Here is a 25,102-nt window from a genome sequence, read left to right as displayed (position 1 = left end):
ACTGTCTGCCTTACAGACTGTGACTGGCTTCTCCACACAGGTACTTGGAATCATTCAGGATCTGTCAACACTCATAAGCAGCCCAAGCGACTGGTTTTAATGAAGGTTTTTGTGTGTAATGTGCATGGAACTACGAAAACAATATGGGCTTTTAAACTTTTAACATTGCTCCAAAAAAGTTTTCAGGTTTTAAATTGAATTAAATATTTGTGAAAAAATTTCTGATTATTTTAGATGCAAACATGATTAATTAAAAGAGCTCAGACAAATAAAAGGGGAAGTACTCGACACTTTATTGCATCAGTTCACTGATAATAAGTGTCCCCACACCCTCAGCTACCCATGAACTTCTAACACGTTTTAGGATCAGTGCAGTGTTTTCATGTCATTTTATCCAGTCTACCAAATTAGAGTCTGCTCATCTATGTAGGGTTACAAAAGTACCAGTAACATTGTCCAGTTTTCAAACCCATCCACCGGCTCAGAAGAAGCTCAATGTTGGGGGAAAAAATGAAATGGAAAAATAAAGTTAAGGCTTGATTGTAAAAGCAAAATAAATTATCTTTAAACCAAAAATGTGATGAGTTAAAAAAAGCAGCTCCTATTACTTCATTACACAGTTTTGTGTACATCACTCTCTTTTCTTGGCTTTGAAACAGACGTGGGCGCATACAGCTGATATTTGACTCCATCCAAACATCTTCAGTCTGACAAACACACTGCTGTAAAACCATGTTCATGCCTTGTACACGTCTCACAGTGCCGTCACACCACACAGTCTACAGTACCAGCATCAGTACATGTTTGGCTACAAAATAATAGAACATATAAAAAAATATATGTTTTGGTTTACAACTGCCAACGCCATCGTAGAGATTTTTTGGTTTGACAGGACCTTTTCTATGACAGTAACATTCACATTTCAGATCAAAGTCTAACTTCAATGATATAAAATTCCTTTTTCAAACAAAGAAAATGAAACAAATGTAACAAAAAGAAAATGCTTCAAATGGTCCCAATATTGCAGCAGTCCTGGTGGCAGGGCGTGGGCTGGCCGCCTTCAGGTTTGTTACTTCATCTAACTGGATTTACTTCAGTTTGTAATTTAAATGTAAACTTTAAACCTCAAGTTAGCAATAATGTTCTTTCTTTTGTCGTGAGGCAACAGAGTCTTACATCGGAAAACTAAATGGGGCACATGTAGCTTTGGAGTCAGAATATTTGGTAAGCAGAATAATGCTTCAGTAGCACAGCAAAATCAAACTGTGCTTTGAAATCTGATATTCTTGTTTTATGCAGGGGAACAAGTTTTTACACAGCGGTGTAGTCACAAGCTTCCCTGTCATCTCACTTGTGATGCAGCTCCTGCTGTAAACTTGTGCGTCCTCAGATCAGAGTCCAACAGAGAAACTGAGTCAAAACTGGCAAAGTGCGCTGCAATTATGAAGAGCTGACCTGTGGCTTGGAATGGTTTGAGACTGCTGCTTACTTTAACTGTGGAGTAAAGACACTTTGAATGATTAGCTGCCAAAGAAAAATATCCCAGCTAAACTACAAATCATTGCACTAAAGAAGAAAAATCAGCCAGTAAGGTCTTAAAAGTCCCTCTTTTGTCAGTTAACAGCATCGATTTTACACTTCCAGAGAGATTAAACACCACATCTAAACTATTTGCTCATGTGAGTTCTTGTGACGTTAAGAGTCTATGTCAGTTGCTACAGCTTCACACACCCACAGAGTGAAGGGACTACACATCAGTTCCAGCCCAGACCTTACCACCAAGGACAGACCAACTTCTCTAACAATAATACGACAATGATGAGGAAAAACATAGACGTTGAGATACAGAGAATATACAACAGTGAGATACACGACTGTTGAGTAAAAGATTGCATTAAAAAGAGCCTTGAAACATACACAGAACATAATCTTCTGTTGGTTTCTGCGTACAGACCCTCCCTCCTCGTCTGCATGCGTGTTTGTGTCTCGCAGGCTTTAGCTGTGATGAACGGTGCACTTCACTCTACGGTCACAGACTTGGCGAGGTTTCTTGGACAGTCCACCTGAAATCAAATGGAAGGGATCGTTTACTATTTAGGGGGAAATGGCTTGTGATGATCCCAACGAAAACAAACATCAAAGTGTGAGCCAGAAATGTGGCGGAAAATTGTCAGATCCTTTAAATACTCGGACGTGAAGAAAAGAGGTGCGTGCGACGGAGCCGTGCTCGAATAAACGTTGGCATCGTTTCCTGAACAGCAGAGCTACACGGTTGTGAGCCGAAAACAGCATCAGCAAAGCCTTTATTTAAAAGTTACACTTCAGCTATTTACTTTACTGGCTTTGCTGTATTACTGCATGTGAAAGGTCAAAGTATACAAAGGCACAAATGCTATGTCCAAAATGTGGGGAGACAATCCAAAGCAGAAACACTAATAACTGTGTCAGTTTGCAGCTTAAAATAAACCATTAAAAGTCATTATTAATGCACTGATTGAGGTATTACTTCAACAACTGCCTCATTGTGTCAGCTTAAGTCACCATCACCTTTGGCCCAATATGTGAACGAGGGAACTATACAAACCACAGATTTGGTGCTTAAAGAGCAACCAAGGGCTCCAGTCGGGTTATTTAGGGACACTGACCTAAAAAATCCAGGATTCTCTTATAATGAGGTCCACATATTTTGGAAAATGTACCTCTTTCTGTCAAAATAATAGTTCTAAACTTGTTTTCTCACATTATCACTATTTCACAGATGCAAAGCACCATCTTAAAATCAGCACAGAAGTGATCATTTTGAGTTTTGGATGGAAAATTGGGGATTGAAAAAGTGATAATGGATCGTTTTTAAGAAGTTACGGATGAGGTAATTAGTTTCATTGATCAAAACAGTCGGGATCATCGGTTACTCCTGACTGCACTTACGTCAAAACCTCTGAGGACAGCCAGGTGGAAGGACAGCAGCTGCAGTGGGATGACGCTCAGCACTCCCTGCAGACAGTCCACACAGTGAGGCACTTTGATGGTGCGGCTGCAGTTCTTTATAGTCTCATAATCGTCTCTGTCACAGATCACGATGGGGCGGCCCTGGAAAATCAAACAAAGCGAATAATCTATCAGTGCTTTCCAAACCTGGACACGAGTCACAAAACGTTAACTCTGAAAAATACCTGTTTTCCATCCCTCTCTAACTTTGCTGATTTTCACACCTCTTAAACAGACATCTGCAGCAGATTACCAGCAGTAATGATGTCACGCTGGAGTGACCCCTCCCTCTTGTTTATTGAGGTGAAGGATCAGAGGTGTGGCGGAGACATGGCCGTGCAAATTAACCTAACATTCACAGTGTGTTGTTTTTATCAAACCTTTAAAATATGAAGTTAAACGTTAGATGTGCTGGTTCTTATTTGTTCTATGTATAAATTTAAAGATCAAAGATGACCTGGTCTCGTGTGAGAGATTTCCTCAAATCATTTCTTGAGTGAATGAAAAATCTGCTCCATTCTGATTTTTAAGACTGGATCAAGGGTGCACGTTTGGGCCTTACCGAGCGTGCGACAACTTGCTGCAGGGCGTTTTGACATTTGACATAGGTGTGATCTCTCATGATGATCATGATGACAGGCATGAGTTTATCCACCAGAGCCAGTGGACCATGTTTTAGCTCTCCAGCCAGGATCCCCTCTGAGTGCATGTATGTAATTTCCTTGATTTTCTACACAGGATGAAAAAAAGACAAAGCACAGATATGATTTCATACATCACTAGGAATGGTTAGACTCTGTTTCAAAGTAAAGAAATCAACATTTCTTCAGCTTGGTGTGTTTTCATTTAGCCCTCTAGAAAGATTCTGCTCATTTCTTGGGCGTAAACTAAAAAAAGTTTTCTTGGTGCCTCAATTAAAAAGATTAAAAACAAAAAAAGGAGAGAATCTGGTGGAATACAGAAGGAGGTACACTCTCTCACCAGTGCTCCTTCCAGGCAAGTAGCATAGTGGTAGCCTCTGCCCATGATTAGCACACTCTTCTGCTGGTACAGCTCTGTTGCCAGCTTCTGGATCTCATCATCCAAACTGAGGACTTCCTTGATCAAATCTAACAAAGAGCGAGAAGAAAAAAGAACAGATGTGTTTGAAGATTCAGCAATAAATCTAAAAAAAAACCAATATGTTAAATGTGTCAACACACTCTGCTGTCACAAAAGCTCACAATGTTGGGCAGGGACTGGCAGGGGAGCCAGACATTCCTGATTAGTTTACCATTAGAGGCATGGCATCATATGCTTTAGATCGCAAGAAGCATGCGAGGGCCTGAAGAGAAAAGCTCGAGCTTCCACTGAGCTTTCCTTCTTCATTAGCGTCTTTGAGCGGGGGGATTGTTTGAACAAACAACTTAAAAACGAAACAGGTTCTGGATGTAGTTAATCTTTGCTGTGAGAGCTGTGTTTCCATATTCGTTTCAGTCTCGCACATGATCAGAGTATCCTCGACTGAACCAGCGAACTTGTGGCGTGAGTTACCTGGGAGCACTCTCAGGCCCTGGATTATCTCACGGCGTCTGGGCTGCATGGAGATCCTGTCATCGCACATCAGGAGTGCAAACATGATCAGGGCCACAAACTGGCTGGTGTAGGCCTGTGGAGGACAGAGGTAGAACAACAAGGTGTAGAGGGTTAGTCACTGTAATAAACAGGTCATATTTAATTGCCTCATCTGCTGATTTATAGGGACCACAGCTGTCAGACCAGTCATATGTGAATGTAAAAAAGGCCACAGCACTGTGCTGCTCTGCTGTTTGTGACCCATTTATTGAAGGTATAATAGTTTCCTGTTCTGCAGCACAGCACTGAATACTGAGGAGCAGAAATGAAATGCTGTTTTAGGAGCTCTTTAAGCCTGTGCTTCTTGTCTCTTGGTTTTGATAGGGAGCTCTGTCTCCAGTTCATAATCTGCACCAGATGAGCGATGGAAGGAGAGGAGGGTTAAACGCACGCAAAGCAGCATTAAAAAGCGTGCAGCTGAGCTCAGTCAAGCTACTCATCCTGGAAAATGATGTTAAAACACAACCCAACAGCAGAGAGCACACTCTCTGATCACTCCACATACACCCCTCCACCCATACTTCTCTTTCTCTCTGTGCTTTTTGACTACTTTGGAGGTCGTCCATGCCCATTTGGGGGATTTAATCAGTGCTCGAGAGAAGCCAAGTCATTTCACAGGGCCCTCCAGACTCAGAAACGCCAGCATCAAAAGCCAAAAAATATGTGTAAAACTTTTACACTGTACTTTCCTCCCTGACAGCAACCAAACCAACGTCCCTCACAACCCTGACAGCCTGCACTGTAGGGTCAGCTGTGGCAATATCATTAGTCCACATTGTAAACTGTGGTGTGTTTTCTGTTCTTGTTCAGATTTCTTTCTTGCAGAACAAATAGGTGAGCATTTTTACATACAGCTGAAACATGAGCATGTTTGTCCTACATAGAAACAAACATTCAGCTCGTAAACCAGAGGATTCAAAAAGGATGTCCTCTTTTATTTACTCTCAGCTGACTTGCCAGGTGGATTTTTTTTAAAAAGCATCAAAGTTTCTTTAATCTTTACATCCTCTATAAATCTTGAATATGATCAAAGTGACTGGAAAAAATCTTTTTTTCCTTCCTGGTTCACCAAAAACTTAAATTAGCATGAAGCAGAGAAACAGAAGACCACGCAAGAGTTTCAAGTCATCTAGCAGTTGGGTGTTAAACACGTTCTCAGTTGATTTGATGAGCTGGGTTGTGCAGCATTAGGTTGGGTTGGGTGTGGGGATGGGGCCCAGCCAGCCAGGCAGTAAATGATGGCGTCTCTGAGGCGTGCTTTGGGACTTTGGAGCAGCGCAAGAGACACCGAGCCAAGCCGAAGGGCTGGGCAAGGGAGGGACCTGCTCCTCTGTCTCTCCCTCTTTCTCTACACATTAGCTGGAGCTGAAACGCTCCTCTGCTCCGCTCAGTCGCAACTGGCAAATCCTTTAGAGAAGCGGGTGGGGGGAGGCAAAAAACCAGGCTCGGAGCTTTACATGTGTTGAGATGAGATTTTCAGGGTTTCTTCAATTCCCAGTGGGATGAGGCTGGGGGAAATGTCAGCTTCCAAGGGGCGGGGACACACTCACAGTGGAGTTTTCATCTGGGTTTCATTGAGTGTTGGTGGGTGCTGAGTTCATTTATGAGATAATGCAACAAATCTGTGTACAGTGTAAAATCCTGCATTTTCTAACTCGGGTATTTATTGTGTCATTTTATGTGAAGTACACTCGTATAAATCTTGGCTACATATTTACACGGTCTTGAAAATCCACCAGCTTGTCTGTCGTGCACTTGGCAGGGAACGTCAATTAAAGTCATGGCTGCAACTGAGCTTTTGCTCCATGAAGTGTGTTTAGATATTGAAAAAATCATCTTTGAATAATATACAATGATGGCATCTTTAGAGAGCTGATGTTTGTAATGACTACATAAAACCTGCAATTCAGGATCATTTTGAGAACTGTGCAACATAACTAACTGAAATAAATGCTTGTTTGTAAACACGGAAACGCTGATGGACTAAAAACGCTGTAGTAATCATGCCAGGCCTGTAGATGGTGCTTTAACCGTCTTGTCCAGAGGCCGCTTTTGGGAGACCTCCACCGAAGTAGAGTTGAGCCGGTCATCTGGTATATTGGGGAATACTAAGCTAAAAAGTGAAGCAAAAGATGCACATTTTGTTGAAAGACAGTCAGCAGATACAGCAGATTGAGCAGCACAACACGGTAGTTCGCGAGGATCGTAACAACGGTACTGTTGTCCTGTCGTATGCGCGCGCGAGGCGGAGTGTGACGTCAGCGTTTCCACTGGAAACGCCGGCTAACTGTTTACGCGGCAACGGTGTCGGTAGCGTTTCAGAGAAAACCCACTCTGGAGGCCGTTCTCAAAACTGTGCGTACAACGTCGGCTGAAACGACGTTTCCGTGTAAACGCGAGGCTGACACGCAACACAACTTTGGCGTTTCACCCTAAAACTGTTGTCGTGTAAATGGCCCCTAAAAAACATTATAAACTTGTTGGCTCACCTTGGTGCTGGCTACTCCAATCTCAGGCCCAGCATTAATGTGGACTCCACAGTCTGTTTCCCTGGAGATGGAGCTGCCCACTGTGTTCGTGATGCCCACAGTCAAAGCTCCCCTCTCTTTACAGTAGCGCAGGGCCATGAGGCTGTCAGCTGTTTCTCCTGGAGGATTGTAAGGAAAGCAAAACAATAACAGTTTATGCAATGTTACAGCACTGACAGTAAAATTGTGCTGATTTATTAGTTTGTTAGGGAAAAGCTTTTGCACCACACAATGATTTGAAACAGCTTGACAAGGAAAAAAAATCAACAGAATAACACTCATATCTTGCAAAATAATCATGAAATATACACAAATACAAACATTCATAAAGCGCTACAGCGGAGAAGTAAAGTGCAGATACAGAAAAATCAAGTGTAAAGCACAAGTTCAACTGAGCACAGGAAAGATAAACCAGGAAGAAGCAGAGTGCCTTCCAGGGATGGAAAGAGGAGGACAACTGGGGAATGTGTGTGCAATCAAGTCCAGATGGCAGCGGCCTCCCACCTGACTGACTGATAAAGAAGCAAACGTCGTCTCGGAAGACAGGAGTGTTCCTGTCCAGGAAGTCGCTGGCCAGTTCCACCATGACAGGCAGCTCGGTGAGCTCCTCCAGCACCTGACGGGTCTGCAAAAGCAACAGAGCAACAGAGCACCGCTCAGCGTCATTCTGTTAAAACAAGCCAGTGGAGCTCAGGGCGAAGACAGTGCCAGCACACAACCCTCACACCTGTGTCCACAACACAGACCTCACATTTCCAACAGGTCTGCTGGACTCGACATGAACAGCAGGACAGACATGTTTCCATTATGTGCTTCAGTACCAAAGAAGAAGAGGTTTCGGTTGAGGGCTACTCACCGCTACTCCAGCATGGTAGCTGGTGCCACAGGCAATAAGGATAAGTCGCCGACACCTCTGGATCTCTTTGATGTGGTCCTTCAGTCCACCCAGTGTCACTGAAAAGAAAGGCACCAGTTAATCTTTCATTTTCCACCTCATTAGAGAGACCACAAAAGAGCCCCAGACAGTAACTACAAAGAACACCACTTTTATAAATGAACATGTTTTGCACAATGTATGTTTTTTGTCTTTATCTGAGAAATGCTCCACAGACAGAGAGTTTAGAAAAGGCTTATTTGCAGGGAAGTGATTGCATCATTGCTCCACAGAGAGGACACATCAGACAGCACCCTGACCTGTGTTGTCGTCAAAGTTGACCCTCCCTCTCATGGTGTTTACCACAGACTCTGGCTGCTCGAAGATCTCTTTCTGCATGAAGGAGCTGTAGTTGCCTGTGATGGGAGGATCAGAAAACAGGGAATCATTGCCAACATCAGTAAAAAATAAAAGGTAAATGCCACTTACGAGCACAGTGATGACTTTTTTATAAAGTGTGAGCCCACATGAGACCATCAGACAAGGTCATACTGACTTAGATTAAGTACCTGAAAACGCAAACCACAGCTTCCCTGAGGAGCAACAAAACACTGTCTAATGTTTAACTGAGGGCAGGAAATGTAGGGTGCCTTAAGTTTTACTTATTAACATATTCAGAGGTACAAGATAGGTCACCCCTTAACTGAAGGAAAAACAAACATAGGGGAGATGGTGTTTTTCCATCAATAATAAACTGTGACAGTGAAATATGCAGGCGTTTGTCAGCCTTCCTCTGACAGTAATTTGGGTCATGCGAATTAGGTTATTCAGCAGAAAGGCTCCAGAAACTGAAACAGAGGAGAGAGGCTGAGTTATGACTGGACCACAAAGGAATGTGAGGACCAGCCAATACCAGATCACTTTCGCCCTCTGCTGGAGGACTGAGGGAGTATCAGGGGGAGAACAACACACAAAAAAACTCAGGACTATAGTGGTCACATTTCTAACATTTCAGCCCCGTTTAGAGTTGGAAAAAAAAAAACTCTTTCAGAAAATACAATCGAGTTATTAGTCCAGAGAAAATGCAAAATGTGGAGATAAGATGTTTGTAATGGTCTGCTGGTTGATAGCCAGTTATAGCAAGTAAATCCATCAGTTGGAAGTGTCATTACTTTGTTTTTTTGCTTAACAGATTAATGATTATTTGAGGAAGTACTGCAGATTAGCGGTAGCGGCAAGCTGGAAGGTACATGCTGAAATTTGTCTTGTTTTTTACCTTGAACATAAAGATGTCAGCACTCACAATTAGTGAAGGGTACAGAATTAGATTCTTTTATAGGAATTAACTGAAGTCTGTCCACAGTACCAAGTCAAATAAAATCAAACGACACCATGTTTTGGTACTTAAACGTATCCTTGTGACTGTGAGGGAGTGGGAGTGTAGGCGATTTTCCATGCTGGACATGAACACAGCATCGCAAGGTTATATGTTGAGAAATAAATATGTTAAAATGAAAAACTCTAAGATCTTATTATTAAACAAATTAATATATATCACCTCACTAACACACACAAAAGTACCAAAAATTGGTACCATCGAGTACCGATACTGATTGCCAGGTATCGGGCATTGGTATCATTTTAAATGTGAAAGGTTTCCATTCCTACTGACACTAAAGCATACCACTCTTAACTATAAAGGTCAACAGCAGCCAAAGAAACAAACACTTTAACCAAATGTTTTCATCAGCGTATCAAGAGAGCGGATTGTGAGTTAGTTGTCAAACCACTGGAAAAACAACTAAACAAACTGACACAGAAATGTAACCAGATCATACTGCAACACTTTGGCAAGGCCTGAATAGAAACAGTGAGGAGAAATCAATTACAGATCACATAATGTATTCTGTGCTTTGTCATCTTTGGAATAAATTTATGGTCATGTTTGTTTTTGTTGATGAAATATTGAAAAAAGCCTTGAATTAAAAAATGCTGTTTTGTTTCTATAGCTGCTGTTATTCTTCAGTCAACACACTTTATTTCCAGTGCTGATATCTTCGGGCTTCTATACTCGAGTTAGCACTCAGTGAAAATGAGAAGTTTTTGATTTGAGCACCCCAGCTTTATTTTGTAAGCAAAACTCAGCTTCCAACACCAATTTACACATTTTATCTTGTTTGTCTAGTCTGCAAAAAGGAATTAGGTGTAAAATGTTCAATTTGAGGTTTTACTGGGTGTTACTTGCTGGATCACTTCTTTCCAAGGACAAGTAACTCCCTGCAGTCCGTGATTGTTCTGGCTTAGACTAAATAAACAAGAAATAATCAAAAGCGTCATTAAACGGTGAGTCCTAGTTTCCTACCATGTTTTTTGGGGAAAGATAAACAGAAAAATCAATCACACAGCTTTAGCTGGTAGATATCTACATGACTGTTATTTGATCTAAATGTAGGAACTGCCATTCAGGCTCACTAGAGGAGAAAAAGGTGATACATTCCTGTAACTCAGAGGTTATTTTAGCAGCAGCTACACCCCTGAAGGGGAACTAATCCAGCAGGGCTGTTAACAGCTGGCTGAGAATGAAAAGATAGCTCTGGGGTTGGATGTTAAAAGCCTGCTGGAGTATAGTGTACCAATAATGACAGGGTTCAGGGCATAATTACAAGCTAGTACTCAAATGATTTATTAGCAGACATGGTGAGGAGCCTTGAACAGAACAAAGGAGGTCATTCAACTCACCTTTCATGATCTGCTGCAGCTCCATCTGCAGGGTCTGGATGGCACGAGCTGGATAGTCCCCAGCCCTGCGCTTGATCCTGTGAATGGACAGTCGGCCTTCCATCACAGCAGCCACATCATCATCCTCCAGGAATATCACCCGGTTTGTGTGCTCGATCACTGCGCTGTAGTGATCAGAGACATTAAATATTCAGTTCACAGAACAAGCGGAGCAGACCGTCTCATAGATGATCTTTTGAGGTTGTTATAAATTGGAAAAAAAACAAAGTGTCTGTTTTACCTTGCATCAGAAGCGAAGTAATACTCCACTGCTTTTTCATCCACAGGGAACAGGCAGGTGTCCTGGTCTGTCCTGGGTAGAAGACCAGAGCCCTTCTTCTCTTTAGCTGGAGAAATAAGGAAAAACTGGGTCTCAGTCACAGTTATGCAATCACATGTGGAGAGATTAGACTCAAAACTGAAATTTAAACTCACAGGAGCGGTAGAGCACAGGAATATGATCTGCAGACAGTTTATGATCACTCCTCACTCCCATTAGCAAGGGGCTTCCCCTCCTGTGCAGGGACACTTTTATAAGCACAAACCACCTTCACTTGCAATCAGTAACAACAGTTTGATGCACAAGAGTGAGAGTGTACCTCGTGCCAACTGCCTCCCCAGGGTAGTGGACACTCTTAAAGACCAGGGCAAACGCTCCCTCCTTACAGACGGAAGAGGATACAATTAGTCACGCTAATGAACTGCTGATCACTTCAGAAGCACCTCCTCTATGTGCTTGAGCAGGGCCTTACCAGCTGCTGGGTCACCCGCTCCACCAGTGTGGCAAAGTTGATGTCGTCACTCTCCCTGTTGTCGTACATGTACTTCACCAGCTTAGCGATGGTTTCTGTGTCAGTCTCAGACTCAAACTCGTAGCCTTTGCTTTCCTTTGTGGGTGAAAAGAATCAAAGTTAGTTCTGCTTCCTGCAGGTGTGCTGAGAGTACATCAAGAATACTTTTAATGAGGGATAAACACTCACCAAGAACTTCCTCAGGTCTTTGTAGTTTGTAATAATTCCATTGTGAATGACGATAAACTCTGCAGACAAAAAAGACACACTTTAATTGTGAGTTTATTAGCAAATTAGCTGTAACATGTGTGGAGTGAATAAGCACAACTGACCATTTGTCTTGTCAGATCTGTGTGGATGGCTGTTGACTGGGCTTGGCACACCATGGGTGGCCCAGCGAGTGTGGGCGATGCCGACATGAACATCAAACTCCACATCCAGGTCAATATCCTGCTGCTCTACAGGTCAAACAAACACAACCCAACACAAACATTGTTTTATATTCCACCTGTGCAACAGATGACAAGTCATTGCCTCATATGCCAATGATTGATACTTCTTGAAGTTAACAACTCACTGTGGATCTCTTCATCAAGGGCCTTCACTTTTCCACGCTGCTTGATCAGTTGGATTGACTTGGCATTTGACTCCCAGTCTTTGCCATTGCCGCCATCAATTCCCACGCCTAAGAGAAATAAAAGAATGCACTTATCTCAAATGATGAAGAAAGCACTTGTAACCTTTTTTATAGACTAAATCATCTTATGTTGAACTTAAAAAATAAACAACAACCTACATAAACTTTCTTCTCTTGAGTTTCATGACTAAGCCCCCCATCCCCCCCAAAAAAGAAATTGTGTGTTGAGCCTTTCCCAACTCCTACCCGCTGAGTCGTAGCCTCTGTACTCCAGGCGTTGGAGACCTTTCAGGAGGATTTCAAGGATCTCACGCCGAGTCCTTGGCACATGGTAGTTGAGATAGGCAAAGATTCCTGGGGATGGGAACAAAATAAGAAGATGCAGTGCTGCAGCCCACTTAGAGTTCAGTTCATTTACAAAAACAGAAAAGTGGATTGGAAGTGCAGCAGAAAAGTACAGACTGATACTTAATACTATTACTATTAAAATACATCTGAGATTCAGACATCTGTATGATAAGACTTCTTGAGTAACTGTTGAAGCTCTGCATTGGTAATACCCAAATGTGTGTCCCTGTACTGTAAGATGAAAAATAAGTTTCACAAGATATCTTTTTAACTCAATGCTTGTTTGGTTTACCAACTGTGTGTAAAAGCATAAACATATGTGCCCCTTCCCAAAATAAAATTCTTCAGCCATAGAAAATCTGTATTGAAACAGATGTTTGGGGTTGGATCATGGTTTTATTGGGACAAAAAATATGCACCAATGAGGTTTTTTTTTAAAAACAAAAAACAAAAAACATCCTAAATGTTTTGCCCACATCAACAATGAGAAAAATGACAACACTGCTGCTGGGACCAAAGCAATGTATAAATCCTTAGAACATGACCAAGTGAGAAACACGTCACTATAATGCTGTTTCAACATCATATGTGGTGGAGCGCCTGAGGAACCAGTCTTACAGGAGTATTTAGTGAACGAACACGTCTCTCTTTCTGGGTAGACCTGCTCAAAGACAATGGGGTGAATCTATTGACCTGGGGTTACGTAACGTGATAAAACCTGCTGAGATGAAATGTGGGAAAACAAGTAACTGCGAAGTAGCGCAGGAGTATCATTAAAGATGTTTTGTTCCTGGGATTAATTGATCAGTCTCTAGTCACACAGAACCAAATCACAACAGATTCTATCTCAGGATGCCTTACAGGGCAGATCTAGGGCCTTGCTTATATTAGTAACAAAGGCTCAACATCAACAGGATAAGGAGTCCTATCTTATCTTAACCCACCAGGAGCAGAGCACTTTGTCGCACTTAACAAGTCACCAAAAAAACTTCCTTTTAACTGGCAGAAATCTTGAACTGAACCAGACTCGTGTTAGACAGACATCTTGAACTGAACCAGACTTATAAAAGTAATTTGCTGTGACAGCAGCTTAACATGTTTACAAGCTCACATACAGTCATCTGAAGTTCAGCAAACAGAGAAACTGCAGTAATAATCATCAACCCTTCCAGCATCCATATCTAGTCCAGTTTCCATAAAGCATCTTACACACACTGAGAGGAGTTTCACCCTGACTGGCCCTGGGGAGGCATGAAATACTGCCCTGTTTTACAGCTTAGCACTGACAGAAAAAATGCAAATGTAGAGCCAGGATGGCTGCTTCGTTCAACAGAGCTTTCATTCAGATCAGCAAGTGCTGGAGGACGGTAGTGAGTGAGGGGCAAAATGCCAACAAAGAAGGAAACCCCACAAAACCAACCTCTACTTTAGAAACAGGTTTAACGGGAGCAGAAAACAAATGGGACAAAGTGAGTGACGCCTAACTGTGTCAAATGATATTAATAGTGACATTTATTTTGAGTGCGTAGAACAGCAGCTCGTCCGTCTGGTCTGATTGGTGCACTCAGATTGTGGTGATTGTGATGAGAGGCAGGAGGGCATCAGTTATCGGTCACAAGTGTGTGAGAGGATGAGACAGACCATTTGGGGACAGTTTACACATCTGCTTTAACCAGATGTGATCAGGATTATTCCCTGATACTACTTTCTCATAAAAGTTTAGCAGCATGATATAGTAACAGCGACCATGTCACTTCTCATTAAGTTTCCATCTTTGAGAATAATCCGGTCTGAAGGACCCAGGTTATAATATGATAATCTCAGTAACCTATGACAAGTCGAATTAGAGCATTTACACATTTTCCGTTGAAAGTTACGCATTGGGCGTACTGTGACAGCAGAACACGTAGCCTGTCTAACCCATATACAGGACATCATTATGAGTGATCGTGGATGTCGGCTGGCTATTAAATCCCTTATTTAATCCAATTACAGAGAAAGCGGACACAAAAAGATTTCCTGATACATGAAGAGCTAACAGCATCAGCAGCAGCACCTCTTAGTCGCTAACTCAGCATAGCAACCTTTAGCTAATTTCAACTAACTTGCATATTTAGCCTTGACTAACGATGCTAGCTGTTTTTTATATTTCTGTAACCCAACGCTCTAGTTATTAGAAATCCATTAAATTCACCACTTAATACTGTAAACGTAGAATTTATTCAGTACTCACCACACATGTCTACAGTTTGGGTGCCAGTAACAGCTACTCGGGTAGCTGGGAACGCCTGTCACATAAGCTTCGCCCCCCTTCGGGTTCACTGAATCACAGCCAACCGCCTTCTTCCATGTCACCCTCTGATTGGTCGAGGAACCTGTCAGTCAAGTTGTACCTCTGACGTAAGCACTCCTGACGTGGCATCAGGATGCAGATCCGTGGAGGCAAGACCGTCAGCAGCGAAACCGTCTGCGGCTGCTGTTCAGCACACACCTAAGTCAACACCATTGCACAAAGACAACGCTTAGTCCGCGAATATAAAATGTGATGAAACGACTCTGTAACTAGTTGAGTCATATAATAACCCACAGATAAAAAAAAATTACGTAGCGCCGTTAATGTACGGTCTGGGTAGTGTTTGATATACTATTTTAGAGACTGAGTAACCAAAAGAAAAAAACAAGACTTTTTTTCAAGACTGATTTAAAATGCTTATGTTCACATTTATTCATATACATAGGGTCCAAGGACACAACATATAGAAATGGTAAATCTATTACTGATATCTGCACTAATCTGCTTGCCCTGGCAGATGCTTGTAAAAAGAAATTAATCAACTTAATTATCCAATCATGTAGTTCAGTAAAGAATGAGGCATTGTATTCATAAAATACCACATTTTTATTCATATAAATACAGTATTTGTATTCCAGCCTGGGGGGCTGTTTTTGAAAAGCATCCTAAGCAAAAGAGATGTAACAAAGTGAAATAATAAATAGGATTTATTTCAGATCAACAGTCCTTAATTTCTATTGCAGGCTTCTTTTGTCCTACATGCTCAATACTTTCAGTGTACAGAGAGTATATTCGGCTTCACTGATAACATCTGGATTATTGATGATGAAGCGCCTTTTTCACATAGCTTGGCTTTAGCTGCTCATTTTAATGAAGCTATATTATGAAAGGGAGGTGTTGGAGTGGAGGGAGGAATGTGTAAATGTCCTTCTGGTTGGTGATCAAACTTGTGCAGACTCCTCCTCCTCCTCATCCTTCACCTGCGGAAGAAAAAGAAAGGTTTTGTGACAAATTTAAAGGATTAGGCTAGTAAGGAAGTCAGCTATAAGAAGCATGCATTAACATTACTATGTTGGGCAGCATGTTAACAATATACATCTTCTGATAGGTAAACAAACCTGTTCCACTGATTCAACCTCAGGGACGTAAAACTGCAGCATGTTTTGGATTCCACTCTTTAAAGTGATAATGGAACTGGGGCAACTCGTGCAAGAGCCTTGCAGCTTTAGTTTAACAACACCATCCTCAAACCCCCGATACAGAACGTCCCCTCCATCCTCTTGCACAGTAGGTCTGCAAGAAAAAAAACATCAACAAGACGGTAACAAAGACCAGTCAGACAAATAAGCCACAACCACTCATAGTGTAACAGAACACGTTTAAATACAGCTACCTTATTCTAGTGTCCAGCAGCTCCTTGATCATGGCAACAACTTCATCATCATCATCAGAAGGTGCTGAAAAGACAAGGGATTGCTCTGCATCACAAAAATCTTGCAGTCAAGGTGCTGCTGTCTTACTCTGATCTGCAGGTAGAGATACCAACCTGTATCTGCGTTAGGCTGGCTGTCTTCATTTACAACAGGAAGACCTGTAGTAAAAAAGTCCATGATGGCCGCAAACACGTCAGGCTTGATTACTTTCCATTCCATAGAATCATCCGCCTTGAAAGAAAGAAAGAGAATAAGCTCTTCAAAGCAAAGGCAATAACTTATGCTAGACTTACAGGTATTCAATGTGGCGTGGTGCCCAAATATTTGCATTTACCTTTGATATGGTTATAAAATCAGGGCCAAGGAAGACACTCTTGACTCCATCAATTCTAAACAGCTGTCTGAAGATGACAATTAATTTTGTTAGACTGACATGATGAAATGTGTTTTTAATTATCTTAAAAGAGTAAGGCTCACAAGACAATCATCAAGTTTCTTAAACACTACGTTTGGATGCACGTATTGTGCATATTTGCAACTTGCACGCTAATTTAAGTTATTTATTAGAGTACAAGATTTCCATTCAGAGCTGTTAAAATTAAATGATCCAACACCCACACACGCAACCGCAGCATGAAATCAGTGAAGACATGGTAAGACGCTTGCATTGCATTTCACAAATATGTACTATGAGCTGGGGCAGAAGAACAGTGTGTGCAGCTTTAAAAACTCTGACTGCAGACTCAAGGACATGAGGGACACAGAGAACTCTTATTGCATTATCTGTGCCAGACAAGAATTAAAACTTCTGTTGTAAGTGCAGACATAACAATGGTTCTCAGGCATCATTGCAAATGCTGCTGACCTTCAAAGCACAGGTGTTACTCACAAAGAAATGGATTTATTCCATCAAGGTCAGAATTATGTGACATGGTAGCTATTATTGTCGCAGTGTAACACTGTGTGCCCCTGATAATGCAGATCATATATCTGGCAGTCTTATACCTGGCTAAGGGCGAGCAGTGTGCATCACGAGGGCCAGCAAAGTTCATTGTTCCCGATTCAAGAACTACGCGACCGGGTAGAAACTTTAAGCTGTTTGGATTTGGCGTGTCCTGTGTCTGCACAAACATTGTCCTTCCTGGGGGAAAAAAAAAAAGAGAGAAGGACCAAGAGCATGACGTTAATTACTTTAGAGTTCTCTATCCAAATTACACAACCACATGGACGCTGCAGGTATACAAACCTGGAACAACCCAGTGGGGGTTTTGTGGCCATCTGTTAGAGATTCCTGTGTTATGTGAAGGCCAATGAAATTGGGCGCACTGATATCCACTGCTGGAGAGACAGATACCACAGAGAGAAAATAAAGTTATTACATTATCAGTCACAGTGTTGAATTTCTGTTCCTCTCAAATGAAAAAATAGAAAAACATTATGATTTGTTTATTGTTTTATACTTGGTAGTGCTTAGTGATTAAGGTGCCTCAAGTCAAAGCTTCTATTAATGTTTATTACTGTATGAATCATAATCCACCAACAAGATAACTCTTTTTTGTCCACCACAGTTGAGAAGAACTGGTTCGGTTATACTGCTAAGTTAACTATTGTATACTTACTCCCTTTGTATTGTGGATCAATATGACATCTTGCCTAACTGAAATGTAACCTCACAGTATGGTGTTCTTGTCATATTATGTTGTTTCTTTGAGACAGGAGGTTTCAAATCAACATTTTAATTAGAATTTGGATACGGTTGAACTTTATGCTTTTACTATTTATTGGACTATGGTTGTCCTGAACAATGATAAAAGAAAATAATACACTACAGCCAAAAATCTGTCTGGTCACTGGGAATTTGATACTTTCAAAAGAGCAAATAGTCACTGGATTGAATACTGGGAAAAGCAGGATAAAAACAACATGTAACATTACAAAAGCTTTAAAAGAACTCAAGCCAAGCTGGAAGTTACGAGAGGGTGTATTATTTATTTAGTGCCATTTAAATATCAAACGTCGACAATTTCATTTAGACATCCAAAGGCACTGAATGGATGAAAACTGTTGTTTGTAGTTATTTATATATTTATGAGACTATAACGTGCAAAAAAGGGAGATAAACTCGATGTGTTATTGGCTTGTGGAGCTATAACGTCTCTTTGCATTGTAGATTAGATGCATTGTCATAGTTAATGTTTCGAAATCGTGAGATTGTTTGGTGAGTGACAACACAATCTGTCAAAGCTTAGCGAATTTTAGAAATATAATTTATTAAAGCCATATTCACACCCTCATTCTTTTTTGAGAAGTTTGATTCAACCTGCGTCACAAAGTCTGCAACACTGCTATCAGCTACACACTCGCTAATGATAAACCTAGGACGGACTCTTCACATTGGAGGGTCCGTGCATCGGTACAACCATTCAGAAGCACAACTATAATACACAGCAAACAAACACCGAGCAAACCAGAGCACTTACAGACGTGAAAGTCTGGCTGAAATGCCGAGCAACCTGCTGACCTGTCCGTAGGCCGCCATGATTGTTGTGATTTAACAAGACCGATGAACGGAAGTGGGTAACGGAGGTGACGTAGTATTGTTGTACGTTCACGAAAACTTTCCCCTTTAAGTTTTTACCCATCTGCTGTCGTTGGGTGCTATCTTCTTGCTGCTAAAAAGGTTGAAATAAGCAGCATTTAAAATGCCTTGTGGGAAAAACTTTAGGAGAAGGAGGGATTCATCGGATGCAGAGGAAGATGAGACAGCCCAAGAAGTCAGGTAACATACTTTTCAAACTCGGTAACATGAAGAAATAAACGGTACGTGGTTGGCTAACGCGTCCGTATAGTCTATTGAAGATGAGGTAGTAAGACACGTCTATGTGACAATTGTTTATTTACTTTAAATTTAAAATACATCATTTAATGTGTGTTATCTTTTTATCTTTTTTATTTTTTCTTGGTGAAGATCAAAAGTCGAAGAGGCCAAAGAGCTTCAGAGTCTGCGGAAACGACAAACCGGAGTCAGGTACATATACCACTTTCAGCTCCTTTCCATAATTGATCGCGATACTCTATTAAAAAAAAAAGAAAAAAAAAGAAAGAAAGAAAAAAGAAAGAAATATTAAAACGTGTTTTCACTTCTACGTAGTGTGACCGCCTTATTGGTGGGGGAGAAGCTGCCACCAGAGGCTGAAATTGATGTAAGCATCTATTTGGAAATTGTTTTGTATTTATCTACATTACTGGTTTGGATATCTATATAAAACTTATTTATTAATTGAACTATCTCTCATAGAATGATCCCTTTAAGCTGAAGACTGGAGGGGTTGTGGACATGAAGAAAGTCAAAGACAGAAATAGGGACATGTAAGTCATTCATCAAGCCAGTCATGAACATTATTATTCCAGTACATTTCACATGTTGGTGTTGCTATGTCAGTACAAAACGGATGCTGTGTCATCACGTGACCTGATTGGTATGACTATTATCTCTTTCCCTCATGTAGGACAGAAGAAGAGACAGACCTGAACCTTGGCACATCCTTCTCTGCAGAAACAAACAGGAGAGATGAGGATGCAGACATGTATGTCTAATTTTTCTGCTATGCTTTATTCAACCCATCCTGAAACAGTCTCCCTCTCTCTGTGGCATTATAAATTATTATGTTGACATGATTATGTGTACTTGCTCAGTTATTTACGAAGAGGAAAAAAAAAAAGTTTTTCTTGTTTTTTTCTAAAGGATGAAATATATTGAGACAGAGCTGAAAAAAAAGAAAGGGTTGGTGGAAGCTGAGGAACAGAAGGTTAAGGTGAAGAATGCAGAGGATCACCTGTACGAGCTGCCAGAGAACATTCGTGTGAACTCTGCCAAGAAAACCGAGGAAATGTTATCCAATCAGATGCTGAGTGGGATCCCTGAAGTTGATCTTGGCATTGAGTATGTGTTGAAAATTCTCAAAAGCATAATGTTCACTAATTATTTGTTGACTTTTCTGCTATCTAGCAAGAACATAATCATGCATTGAGTTAATGCTGATGATGCTGTCTTCTTTCCCCTTCTCCAGTGCAAAGATCAAGAACATAATTTCAACAGAAGAAGCAAAGGCGAAGCTTCTGGCTGAACAAAGGAACAAGAAAAAAGACCATGGGACATCTTTTGTTCCCACCAACATTGCAGTCAACTACGTCCAACACAACCGCTGTGAGTTCTGTTGGTACTAACATGACTGGTCAGCTGCTGTTGAGCGATGAAATGTTGGTCTGATTTGAGATTGTTTTTTTTTTTTAAGTCTATCATGAGGACGTAAATGCACCGCAGAGGCACCACAGACACAGAGAGGAGCCAAAAGCAAGGCCACTACGTGTAGGAGACACTGAGAAACCAGGACCAGAAGGTAAGACACTCCACACGTGTGAGAGTGTGTGTGTGTATTGTAAAGCTGTTCTGCTTAATTTGTCTGCAGTTTACTTTCAAGTACATTAGTATACTCAACATTTGGTGACTACTTTGCACTTTTTTAAAATAAACTTCTATTTTTCTGCAGCAACATCACCACCAAACTACCGCAAACGTCCAAATAATGAAAAGGCCACAGATGATTACCATTACGAGAAGTTCAAGAAGATGAATCGACGATATTAAGGATACTTTTGTTTTTAAGAAAGAAATTACTCAACTGTATGCCCATCCTTTCAAGTATTGTTACCACCGTAAGGATAGCTTGCTGAAAGTTTTTTTCTCGACGAACAGAGGATTCAGTGAGGACGTTGTTGAACTTTGTAAATATTGTAGTTATGCCCTTTGGCCATCTGAATACATTTGCTTTATCATATGTGTATGTGGACAGAGCAGTTTTTTATAATCCTGCCCTGAATTTCAACTCTTTGTTGAGTAGTGTTTTAGAGCTTTCAGGTCAAATTAAAACCAGAAAACCGCATGCTTTTATTTTGTTCTTTAATTTGGGTGATGCTTCAGAGGTACAAAAAGGAGGAAAACAGTACAAAAGAACTTACAATTTACAATAAACCATGCATCTATTGTTAATACTGAGTCAAGTATAAAAATATATCTGCTGTGGACACGCTGCATATTAATCAAAGCATTCATCAGTGCAGTTGTTGAAACATCAATGTGTGGGCCTCCAGTCTTTATTCACAAAGAATTTAAGCTTTATCCTCCAACACAAAATGCATTACAGCCACAGACACTAGCACAAGTCAGACTTAAGTACAAACTAAACACATGTATTTCAGTCTTTGTCCCTGTTCTTCTTCAGGGTTTCTCTATGGAGGACGTCCCATGTCCATTGATGTGGTGTTGTGGGTTCATCTCCTGCAAAGGAGGTCCCTCCATTTCCTCTCGTTCCCCCTGTGTGGAGCTGCAGCTGCTCCCCGGGGAAGCCCAACTGTCTCTGCGGCGATAGGCCTCGCACAGCGGCAGATCAGTGCTGTCCCACTGACTGTAGCTTTGCGGAGCAGAAACCGGAGACAGAATCAGCGCAGCACAGAAAGAGAGGAGCAGACAAGAGCGGCAGGTCAGAATAAGCACAGTCACACAGAGGAGCACGTGAAGGTGAACATATGATTAAAAAAAGCATGGGGGTTATGCAGTAGCAGTGGAAACCGAATCAATGCAACAAACTGCTGATTATTCACTAGTTACTGTGGGTGAAACGTAGCGACTTGAAGCTCAGCATAAGGTGCGATTAGTTGCTGAGGGAGAAAGCAGAGCAAGTGCAGTGAAGAAGGAAGGCCCACAACCAGCATGCTCCAAACAGGACTAACAAACACTTCTGGATACTTTCTTGCAGAAAACATGACAAACTACTGCAGTATTTTGACTCTGCTTTATTACTCAAGATATTCTGAGTCACTGGAACAAACTCGTACACATAAAGTAGTAACACACCTTGTGTGATTGACTTCACCTGTGTGGTTACAGCAGGTGTCACTGGAGGAATCACAGACACTTAACTTTGTGTGAGAAAAAAATTTGTACTTTACCTCAAATAACAGCAAAGAGTCAAGCTTTACAGTCTTCACTACTTTTTCATCAACAGGTCATTAAAACCTTTCATCATACAAGAAATAAATGTTATGATAAATTATCTTATTTGAATTTAACATCTATTAAATCTATTCTCTGATAAATTGACGGTTCTTTAACTGTACAAACTTTCTAAGAGGAGTTCAAATGTGGTGTTTCTAGGACTCCCTTAAAAACCACTGAACAATTCTTTTAAAAGTGAGACCAAACATTTAATGAGGTCATTACTTTTCAAATACACTTTGCTTGAATATCAAAGAAAAAAGGCTTCATTGGTTATAATTAATTGTATCATTGCATCTTACCAAGTACCTAACAACATTTTCTAGAACCTCTCTAAAGCCTTTAAGATGTAGCACATCAGGTAACCAAAGACCTGATCATGTATAAATAAGCATAACAGGAGATCAACACCAAGGTGAAATGGATCCGTGTCCCCTCTAAGACTGTTGTTCATACTGCATTCAGTCCATTTAAAAACATACTAACATAGTTCATTTACACTGGTACTCATCTGTAAACCACTTCAATGCTGCAGTCTACTCTACTTTGGCATTTTCATGTTATAGAAAAAAACACTCAAGGCACTTCCTTATCAATAAAGATTCAACTTCACGTAGTGAGATGAGTATGGTGATGCTTTGTACTGATGAATGCTGCCGTTTGGGTATGAAGATGAGGAAAACTCTACCCAAAAAGGGTAATGATTGGATGTTTGAAGAAGTAGGCCCACCTCAGGCTCAGCAGTGAATGGTAAAGGTGGGACAATAAATGGTGCTGGGCATGTGGCAACAGAGGGGCGGTGGGATGGGGGCAAGTATGAGCCTACTTGTACCTGGAGGAGTAATATTCTTCCTCTAGCTCATACAGGTCGATGGCGATCTCATCGCGAAGAGAAGTCAGCTTCTTGTCACACTCTTCCTGCAGCGAGCGAAGCTGCTGGTTCTGTAGGCTGATGGCGTCGTTTACGGAGGGGAAATCATTCAGAATGAGGAACTGCTTCAAATCGGAGACCAGCTTCATCAAGGATTCACCAGCTCGAACCTGTCGTGATGAAAGGAGATTAAAGTGAGATTTAAATATTTAACTTTTAGTGACTGTAACAGGCATAAGTTAAAAAAAAAAAACGTATTCACTCAAAATGAATAGAGTGCAGTTATACTTTCCTGCAACTGAGAAAATTGAGATGTTAGTGCACATTCAAATCTTATTAAAACCTAATTTTTGTCCTCATCACAATCATCAACCAAAGAGTTGGATTGATAACATCAAAAATAAGTTGCATGAAGCACTGTCTGAACAAAATTACATTTCTGGTCTAACAGACAGCTTTGTGTAAAAAAGGGGCCAAAATATGCTGACTCTGAAATGGTTACTTTAAGGGATGATTTATTATTATTATTATTATTATTACTGTTCAATTTAAGTTATTTGAAACAATAAACAACAATTTCTAATTTAAACGCTAAGAAAATACTTCATAAAATACAATACAATAAAATGGAAAAACATTCAGAAAACAAGTGTAAAGAGTGTTTTATGTAAACTGGATGTCTCACTATGTTAGCTGCTCTGACGTGCATCTCATAATGGTCTTGCTCTGCTTGGGTTGCTCTGGAAACCTGTGTCTCCTCCTCTATCTGTAGATGGGAAAACAGGAGTGTGTATGTAAACATACTGAAATTTTGCATGCATACATATATTTGGAAGTCAAAGAGACACAATGTTTGGTGAAAAACAAAAAAGACAGTAACGATACTTCTTGTGTACCTTCGCTGTTTTGATGATTTCTGTGAAGTTGTCCATGATGGACCGGATGTCATCTTTCAGTCTTTTGTTGTAGTTCTGCAGCAGAGTCTCCTTGCTCTGAGGGAGCACTCTCTGAGTCGCCATCGTGCTCAGGAAAGCAAAGCAACGTACCTGTTTATACTAGGTAAAGATAGTGCCACGCTTTCAGGGGATGAAATGAAAGTCTAATGAAGAAAAAAATCCCATTCACGACCGAGGAGCAAGCGAACGTTGGTAGTGTAAGACGACGCGTGCGAGCGGGAACTAATTAGAACAAACAGAAAAGCCTTAAGTGGGTCACACAACTGTGATAAAACCCAGATTTATTACATTACAGTTTATGTAAAATACATCACTTAATTAATCTCCATAGCTCGTAAAAACGGTTGCTAATGTATACAAGAACGTTCGCCTGTCGTCTTCTTCGTTTGTTGATGAAAAGTAACGAACTTCCGGTTTGTCAATGAATCACCGCCCCCTTGTGGAAGCGCTTCTTTTCCTTCTACTTTATGGGGTTTATCTGGCGGTTGGCAAACAACGAAATGGTGCATTTCCGCCACCTACTGCTAAGGTGTATGGACCAGAATATCTAATACCAACACTCAAAATAAAAAGAAAATAAATATATATATATATAATAGATTCTATTAGCTTGTTTGTGTTTGGGTGAGGTACTGAAATAATATTTTGTAACACTTTTTGACTCTTTCTGTAGAATGTTGATAATACCAAAGCATACATTTCTTTCTCACATGAGACCACAAATTACCTGTCCTCTTTCAGTTACAAATTCCTCACAATTAGGGATGTCCCAATCCGATCGTGATCGGAATCGGGGCTGATCGGGGCATTTTTTAATGATCGGAGATCGGGGGAGAGGGAATCGGAAAAGGCCCGGGGCCTTAGTTCTTGTTTTTAATTAAAATGTGTATAATAGCCCATCATCATTCATTTTAGAAAAGAACTTTATTTGTCATT

At 40.9% G+C, this 25,102-nt stretch overlaps 4 protein-coding genes across 5 annotated transcripts; 1 reads left to right on the top strand and 3 right to left on the bottom strand.

Annotated features, from left to right (window-relative positions):
• Positions 1-656: 656 nt before the first annotated feature.
• Positions 657-14,908, bottom strand: LOC141790472 (glutamine--fructose-6-phosphate aminotransferase [isomerizing] 1). Its single transcript, XM_074670355.1, has 19 exons — positions 14,792-14,908; positions 12,457-12,564; positions 12,151-12,258; positions 11,906-12,031; positions 11,763-11,821; positions 11,535-11,669; positions 11,382-11,443; positions 11,218-11,297; positions 11,024-11,129; positions 10,744-10,907; positions 8,325-8,420; positions 7,987-8,084; positions 7,635-7,755; positions 7,092-7,249; positions 4,522-4,636; positions 3,970-4,097; positions 3,551-3,718; positions 2,929-3,090; positions 657-2,063 (listed from the first exon to the last, which is right to left on the bottom strand). Exons 1-19 carry the CDS (start codon positions 14,796-14,798, stop codon positions 2,019-2,021), a joined length of 2,046 nt encoding a protein of 681 aa, XP_074526456.1. The 5' UTR covers positions 14,799-14,908; the 3' UTR covers positions 657-2,018.
• A 439-nt stretch (positions 14,909-15,347) lies between these two features.
• Positions 15,348-18,875, bottom strand: nfu1 (NFU1 iron-sulfur cluster scaffold homolog (S. cerevisiae)). Of its 2 annotated transcripts, none has more exons than XM_074670379.1 (8): positions 18,765-18,875; positions 17,531-17,619; positions 17,290-17,425; positions 16,619-16,685; positions 16,398-16,515; positions 16,245-16,308; positions 15,970-16,144; positions 15,348-15,831 (listed from the first exon to the last, which is right to left on the bottom strand). In XM_074670379.1, the coding sequence occupies exons 1-8, from the start codon at positions 18,821-18,823 to the stop codon at positions 15,793-15,795; spliced, it is 747 nt and encodes a 248-aa protein (XP_074526480.1). In that variant the 5' UTR covers positions 18,824-18,875; the 3' UTR covers positions 15,348-15,792. The 2 variants fall into 2 exon arrangements, with proteins under 2 accessions (XP_074526480.1, XP_074526481.1); XM_074670380.1 differs by having other exon boundaries at positions 15,349-15,831; positions 17,531-17,622; positions 18,765-18,829.
• Positions 18,876-18,901: 26 nt separating this feature from the next.
• On the top strand, positions 18,902-21,242 carry cunh9orf78 (chromosome unknown C9orf78 homolog). The gene is made up of 9 exons (XM_074670377.1): positions 18,902-19,063; positions 19,253-19,312; positions 19,436-19,487; positions 19,583-19,653; positions 19,794-19,871; positions 20,030-20,227; positions 20,355-20,491; positions 20,580-20,684; positions 20,835-21,242. Exons 1-9 carry the CDS (start codon positions 18,987-18,989, stop codon positions 20,930-20,932), a joined length of 876 nt encoding a protein of 291 aa, XP_074526478.1. The 5' UTR covers positions 18,902-18,986; the 3' UTR covers positions 20,933-21,242.
• A 14-nt stretch (positions 21,243-21,256) lies between these two features.
• On the bottom strand, positions 21,257-24,599 carry med22 (mediator complex subunit 22). The gene is made up of 4 exons (XM_074670381.1): positions 24,107-24,599; positions 23,896-23,976; positions 23,172-23,380; positions 21,257-21,755 (listed from the first exon to the last, which is right to left on the bottom strand). The coding sequence occupies exons 1-4, from the start codon at positions 24,227-24,229 to the stop codon at positions 21,563-21,565; spliced, it is 606 nt and encodes a 201-aa protein (XP_074526482.1). The 5' UTR covers positions 24,230-24,599; the 3' UTR covers positions 21,257-21,562.
• Between the last annotated feature and the right edge of the window lie 503 nt (positions 24,600-25,102).

Source organism: Halichoeres trimaculatus, unplaced genomic scaffold (genome assembly GCF_033239565.1).
Source record: "Halichoeres trimaculatus isolate MK-OKI-2021-1 unplaced genomic scaffold, fHalTri1.1 fHalTri1_scaffold_5, whole genome shotgun sequence".
Classification (NCBI taxonomy): Eukaryota; Metazoa; Chordata; class Actinopteri; order Labriformes; family Labridae; genus Halichoeres; species Halichoeres trimaculatus.
The sequence above is the reverse complement of the archived record's forward strand: the minus strand, read 5'-3'. Positions and strand labels throughout refer to the sequence as shown.

What these genes read in the sequence shown, in the direction of transcription:
- LOC141790472 (XM_074670355.1), bottom strand. An exon ending in AAGACCTGAGGAAGTTCTTG is followed by an intron (nt 11,670 to 11,762) that starts GTGAGTGTTTAT and finishes TCACCCACAAAG; the next exon opens with GAAAGCAAAGGCTACGAGTT. An exon ending in TACTTCGCTTCTGATGCAAG is followed by an intron (nt 10,908 to 11,023) that starts GTAAAACAGACA and finishes TGATCACTACAG; the next exon opens with CGCAGTGATCGAGCACACAA.
- nfu1 (XM_074670380.1), bottom strand. Translation starts at nt 18,823, where the DNA reads ATGGCGGCCTACGGACAGGTCAGCAGGTTGCTCGGCATTTCAGCCAGA. An exon ending in CCCCCACTGGGTTGTTCCAG is followed by an intron (nt 17,426 to 17,530) that starts GTTTGTATACCT and finishes TTTTTCCCCCAG; the next exon opens with GAAGGACAATGTTTGTGCAG. An exon ending in CACTGCTCGCCCTTAGCCAG is followed by an intron (nt 16,686 to 17,289) that starts GTATAAGACTGC and finishes TGTCATCTTCAG; the next exon opens with ACAGCTGTTTAGAATTGATG.
- cunh9orf78 (XM_074670377.1), top strand. Translation starts at nt 18,987, where the DNA reads ATGCCTTGTGGGAAAAACTTTAGGAGAAGGAGGGATTCATCGGATGCA. An exon ending in GAGACAGCCCAAGAAGTCAG is followed by an intron (nt 19,064 to 19,252) that starts GTAACATACTTT and finishes TTCTTGGTGAAG; the next exon opens with ATCAAAAGTCGAAGAGGCCA. An exon ending in AAACGACAAACCGGAGTCAG is followed by an intron (nt 19,313 to 19,435) that starts GTACATATACCA and finishes ACTTCTACGTAG; the next exon opens with TGTGACCGCCTTATTGGTGG.
- med22 (XM_074670381.1), bottom strand. Translation starts at nt 24,229, where the DNA reads ATGGCGACTCAGAGAGTGCTCCCTCAGAGCAAGGAGACTCTGCTGCAG. An exon ending in AAATCATCAAAACAGCGAAG is followed by an intron (nt 23,977 to 24,106) that starts GTACACAAGAAG and finishes TCCCATCTACAG; the next exon opens with ATAGAGGAGGAGACACAGGT. An exon ending in ACGTCAGAGCAGCTAACATA is followed by an intron (nt 23,381 to 23,895) that starts GTGAGACATCCA and finishes TCATCACGACAG; the next exon opens with GTTCGAGCTGGTGAATCCTT.